Here is a 5778-nt window from a genome sequence, read left to right as displayed (position 1 = left end):
CATGGTGAATTTCTCCGTAAAAAACATATGGGATATTTATTGTCTGTATACTCCCTCCGTGCCTAAATATATGTCTTTTATGCACTACATACGGATGCATATAGACATTTTGATCCATATGTGATTCATATTCGAAAATTTAAAAAGATTTATAATTAGGAATGGAGGAAGTAGTCAAAATAGAATCAACTATTCCATAATGTACAAATAAACATGGTAGACACAGAAAAGGTAAAAAAAAGAAAAATAAGAACATACTCCCGTTATAAAAAAAAGACCTCACCCACTCTCGTTATAAAAAATAACCTCACAATTCCCTCAAAAAAAACCTCACAATCTCACCCACCTCGTTTCAGTTTCAAGCAGATGCTATGCGCCTATGCATAATATTTGCACTCTTGTAGTATATTTCACATTTTACCAATATACAATGCAATGTATATAAAGCTTTAGAGATTACCATCATAAGAAAAGGCAAAAAAAACTGTTCTAGAAAGTTATCTAAAGGATAAAATAAATAAAAACTAATGAACATGCGTAGATTCATATATCAAGAATAAGAGAAGTACCTTGTGATCATAAGCATACCAAATGAGGTGTTGCTTTGACAGATTAATAGGCAAAAGAAGTGTTGTAGAGTCTCGCACAAAAAGTAAGGGACCCAACTGAATAAGGAAACCAGGTGCATTGTCATTTCCATTAGTTGAACCACCTCGTGATGATTCTAACCTTCAAAAATCTCCACGTGCAACAACTGAACTATCAACAGTGTGGTGCCTTGTATTGTACATTGCCGAGACATTTACAGTCCCCTGCATCATCATCATTACAGGTGTTCTGATGTGTACTTGAGCATATTGAATGTGTTTCAGCACCGCAGACCCAGTACAATTACACTCTAAACCTGTACAAAAACCCATCATAAATCTGCAGAAAAAAGAAGGGTATAACCTTTGGTATACGAAAAGGATATCTGAAGTACATGTACTACTAAATGACAAACATATAGCCACAAACAGTATATCATATTGAAATTTAAGAGGAGTGTTAGCTTTTAGCCCAAGCAGTCAATCAGACCAACAAATATCAGATACACACAATTGGGATGTTTTGCCAATTCATCTCATGTACCTCCTTTTTTTGTTTCCTTCTTGCGAATCTTACACAAGATTATAACCTGCATGTGTATATGTACATAATCAAGCTAGATGACTCACACTCGTACACACTCCACAGAATCACCTTGTCCAAGTCATACATGTCAACTAACACATAGCTAGGTAGGACCAAACCAGACACGACTATTATTTCAACAATCTCCCCCTAAGTAATACTTCGTATGGCAGAATCAATCAGCCAAACAATCACGCATACACAAGATAGGCATATTTCAGCAAAGACAGCTCAGGTGCCTCTGTTTTTTTCCCTTGTTTCTTTCTCAAAACAGCACACAACATTGCAACCTGCATGTGTATGTATGCACAATGAAGCTACACAACCACTCTCGTACACAGACTCGCCTTCCGTACACGTCAATTAGGACATAGCAAGGTAGGACTCGACATGCCACGATCAGATTCGACAAACACAGCTCCTAGCAGGACATAGCTAAGTATTGATTATACCAACAATGAACACACAAGTACGGCACAATCCGACTTGACAAACATCATTCGTAGCGGGACACGACTTGATTGTTTTCAACAATGAGCACAACCAATTACAACAACAAGCAAATGGCCATCATTCTACAACAAAATCATCCATGCATAAGCTAAGCTTCCTTATGTATAAGATACATCATCCCACTTTGGAGGATTATCTATCGTCAACAGAAAACACAGTATGATTTGAGATGGGAATCCAACATTGGTACCTGAGGCTTCATAAATCTCCCCAGAGTCCCAATCTCGAACTCGAACCCGTCTTCGTCTTCATCCGACCCATCCGCACCGTCAGCCCTGACACCGACCGCACTGGCGGCGACGGCACTTCCAGTGGCCGCCGCGACCGCCGCAACCACCTCCTCGAGGGAATCCCTTTCCCCGACACCCTCCAAGGCTACCCCGCAGCCCTCGGCAGCCCTCTCCGCAGCGAGCCCCGCCTCCCCCTCGTGCAACGCGGCAGGCGTTGGCGACGCAGTGGCCCCCTCCCAGTTCCGGCGTCGGGCACCCTCCGCGCGGAACGACACGGGAATCTGCCGCGACAGCTGCTGCACGACGCCGCCGATGGAGCCGCCGAGGTCGGAGCCCGCCTGCCCGAGCCGGCCGCCGATCTCGACGAAGGAGGCGACGGCCACGGCGGGGAGGTCGACGCCCCCGCCGCCGACGAAGGGCACGGCGAGGAGCTCGATGTCGAAGGGGATGAGCTTGAGCGGCAGCGGCGGGGCGGGCCACGGGTGCTGCGGCGGCTGCACGTGGAGGAGGAGGCCCGAGACGCCCTGCGCGAGCCTGTAGGCCAGGTCCTGCCCGTGCCGCTGCACGCCCAGCAGCGCGTCCAGGGAGATCTCCATGGACTACGGCGAATCCCGTGATGCTTGCAGGGGACGTACGACTGGGCAGATGGTCCTGATGAGAATCCCGTGATGCTGGTGGCTGGATGGTACCGTGATTACAGGGGACGTTGCTGGGCATTTTCTCCTCTCTTTTTTTCTTGCGTGATTGGAAGTTTCGTTGGTGGAGTATGTTCAGCCAATTATAATTGCTAAGTACACCCAGCAGACGGTGAATTAACGAGGGCTGTTAGATTAAGATCTGTGGGATTAATCGTGGGGTGCTGATTGATTTTTTTTTTGTGGGATGTTTGATGGGGTGTCTGTAGTGTAATTCTTGTTCGATTGTTTAGTAGTACTTCCTTCTTTCCTAAATATAAGTCTTTGTAGAGATTTCACTAGTGGACTACATACGGATGTATATAGACATACTTTAGAGTGTACATTCAAGCATTTTGCTTCGTATGTAGACATCTAATGAAATCGTTTAAAAGACTTATATTTAGAAAACGGAGGGAGTAGTATAGATGCATGTTGCTTCTGAGTAAATCTCTCAGCTTCAACTCGATTTGTTTTTGCTGGGCCGTTATACAATTATAGGCAAATATTTACCGGGCTTAAATGAAACCTGAGCGGTTAAATTGCAAGGCATGCCAATCAGCATCCAGCATGCAACCTGGTCCAAGGCCGCCGAAACGAGCGCGTCGTAGTGGGAAACTGGGGAACGTCCCTTTCCCCGTCCGTTCCAGGCGCCACATGGCTCCGGCGGCCGCCTCCACCGTCGACGTCCTCGGCGACGACCTGCTGCAGGAGGTCTTCATCCTGCTCCCGGCACCGGCCGACCTCCTCCGCGTCGCCCTCGCCTGCCGCCCATTCCTCCGCGCCGCCCGCAGCGCCGCCTTCCTCCGCCGCTTCCGCCGCCGCCACCCCTTCACCTGCCCGCTCCTCCTCGGCTGCCACCTCCACCGCCCCGGCGAGCGCCGCGGGAACAGCGCCCCCCACCTGCTTCCCGCGCCCCCCGCCGCCGCCACGAGCCGCGTCGCCGAGCGCGGCGACTTCGCCCTGTCCTTCATCCCCCGCCGCGGCCGGCCGGGCGCCGCCGGTGCCGGCACCCCGTGGCAGATCCTCGACTGCCGCAACGGCCGCCTGCTGCTGCGCAACCGGTCGTCGTCCCAGGACCTCGCCGTCGCCGACCCGCTGGCCCGCCGCTGGGTCTCGCTCCCCGCGCTCCCCGGCGACCACCCCGTGGGGTACGCCCTCGTCGCCGACGACGGCGACTACTCGGTGTTCCAGGCGGCCTGCATTTCCCGGGTCGGCGACACCACGGAGCTGCGCGCCTTCGTCCTCTCCTCCGCCGACCTCCGGTGGGCGGACGTGGGCGGCCTCGCGCAGCAGCCCAGTCTCGCGGCCTCCCGGGCGATGCAGGCCAACCGGACGCTGTACTGGAAGCTAACGGGCGGGCAGCACATGCTGGCGCTGAACACGGCGACGACGGAGCTCGCCGTGCTGCCGCTCCCCCCTTTCCTGCGGGAGCTCAGCTTCGACGTCATCGAGAAGGGGGAGGACGGCGCCGGCGGGCTCCATGTGCTCACCATGCGTGGCTTCTGCATCGAGGTTTGGGCCGGCCAGGACGACGGCGCCGGTGGCCTGGCGTGGACGCTGGTGGACAAGTCGGTCAGGTTCCACAGGGCGATTGCAGAGATGATTGGCTCGGAACACTTTTACCATCTCACACTGGATGTCATCGGGGTGGCTGCTGGTGTTGTGTTCTTGCGCAATGGCAGTTGTCTCTTCTCCATTCATCTCGAGACCATGAAGATGACGAGGCTGTCTCTGAACGAGGGTTGCCCGTCCCCGCTGATATACCCTTACACGATAGCGTGGCCGCCGGCCTTCTTGAAGCCTACTGAAGAAGGTGCTTGATAAGGTGATACACGGTTACAATGTGCTGAATGTCTCTTGCAAGATTTGATCAATGATGATGTGCTTAACTGCTTATAGAGAATGTTTAAACCAAACAGTTTAGTTAACCTTCTGCTATCTAAAACTTTCTTTGTTTGCTGCTTGGTGGATTCTTATGATATGCCTGAATACCCTGAATTTTCTGCAGGAATGTGAAGCTACATTCAGGTTATGATGATTAGATTGTGTGGCAGAGCTGATGCCGGAGAAGGATGTATTTGATCATCCATACGAATTCTTGAGACATGATAGCCATGAACCTGCTCTAGCTGTGCTTACATGTTTTAGCCTCGTATCATGTAATTATTTGTGCTTGCATTCTTAGTTGGTGTGTTATGTTCTGCCACCATTACGTGTATGGTCACTTAATTTCACTCAGTTGCCTGAGATTATAATTTCAGAATATAGTATTTAGCATGCTTTTGTGAATGTTATGCCGGAGCTTTTATATTGCTTGCACGATCATTATATATCCTGTCAATTTCCGTATCAGTTCATCCAGCTCCATAATTTTGGTGCTTAACTTAAGGCTGTCGCGAGACAATTCCGGCTGAAGTTAGAGTCTGGCTCCTCTGATACTGATGCGTGAATGCTGGATAGTCTTACTTTTCTTCCTATGACATGCTGAATGAAGAAACTGAAGACTCAAGAACTAGGCCTAGTGTCATCAAATGCTGTTATAACGGTGAAGTTTCAGAATTCTTTATCGGTTGGTGTTAGTGTGTTTTATTTTATTTATCACTTCTCTGAGGTGTGCCATGGATGGAGATAGCAGCATGATGATCCAGGTTTATTTCTTTAGTTAATCTGGATTGAAGGTTTGTAGGCAAAAATGTAGCGAGATTTCTGAGATAGATTATACTTGGTTTCTATCATGTTCGAACATATTGGGCGACTACAGTTCTAGTTCAGGTTTTGAGTGTGGTTTACCTGATGCAAATGCCTGATAGTCGATCTAACTGTGCATCCAAATTCCAGCGTCATGCACATGGAAGAAGCTGAAGCTGAAGCTGAAAAACTAAATTGGCCTATGCCAGTGAGTGCCGTTACAAGGTGAAGCCGGATCATTTGTTCTATCAACTCGTGTTAGTGCCTTTTTCTCTTCTCCCATGACACTTTAGGACTTGCTGGAGATGGCAGCCTCAGGTTAGTTTGGGGTTGTTTCTTGAGTTTATCTGGGTTGGGGGTTTTGTTGACAAATACACTTATTTCGCAGAGACACGCGTTATCCCTATTTATTTATGCGTCCGCTAAAATGATAAGTGCGAATATAGTAATTATAGTTGGTGTCAGGGTGTGTTTTGTTCTGCCACCATTATGTTTAT

At 49.1% G+C, this 5778-nt stretch overlaps 2 protein-coding genes across 2 annotated transcripts; one reads left to right on the top strand and one right to left on the bottom strand.

Annotated features, from left to right (window-relative positions):
* Positions 1–557: 557 nt before the first annotated feature.
* LOC123407327 lies at positions 558–2512 on the bottom strand. Its single transcript, XM_045100441.1, has 2 exons — positions 1877–2512; positions 558–927 (listed from the first exon to the last, which is right to left on the bottom strand). Exons 1-2 carry the CDS (start codon positions 2510–2512, stop codon positions 892–894), a joined length of 672 nt encoding a protein of 223 aa, XP_044956376.1. The 3' UTR covers positions 558–891.
* Positions 2513–3148: 636 nt separating this feature from the next.
* Positions 3149–4882, top strand: LOC123407318. The gene is made up of 2 exons (XM_045100430.1): positions 3149–4418; positions 4602–4882. The coding sequence occupies exon 1, from the start codon at positions 3161–3163 to the stop codon at positions 4412–4414; it is 1254 nt and encodes a 417-aa protein (XP_044956365.1). The 5' UTR covers positions 3149–3160; the 3' UTR covers positions 4415–4418; positions 4602–4882.
* The last annotated feature ends 896 nt before the right edge of the window (positions 4883–5778 follow it).

This window comes from Hordeum vulgare, chromosome 1H, assembly GCF_904849725.1.
Source record: "Hordeum vulgare subsp. vulgare chromosome 1H, MorexV3_pseudomolecules_assembly, whole genome shotgun sequence".
NCBI classification, from domain to species: Eukaryota; Viridiplantae; Streptophyta; class Magnoliopsida; order Poales; family Poaceae; genus Hordeum; species Hordeum vulgare.
Note: the sequence above shows the minus strand (reverse complement) of the source record. Positions and strands in the feature narration are given on the sequence as shown.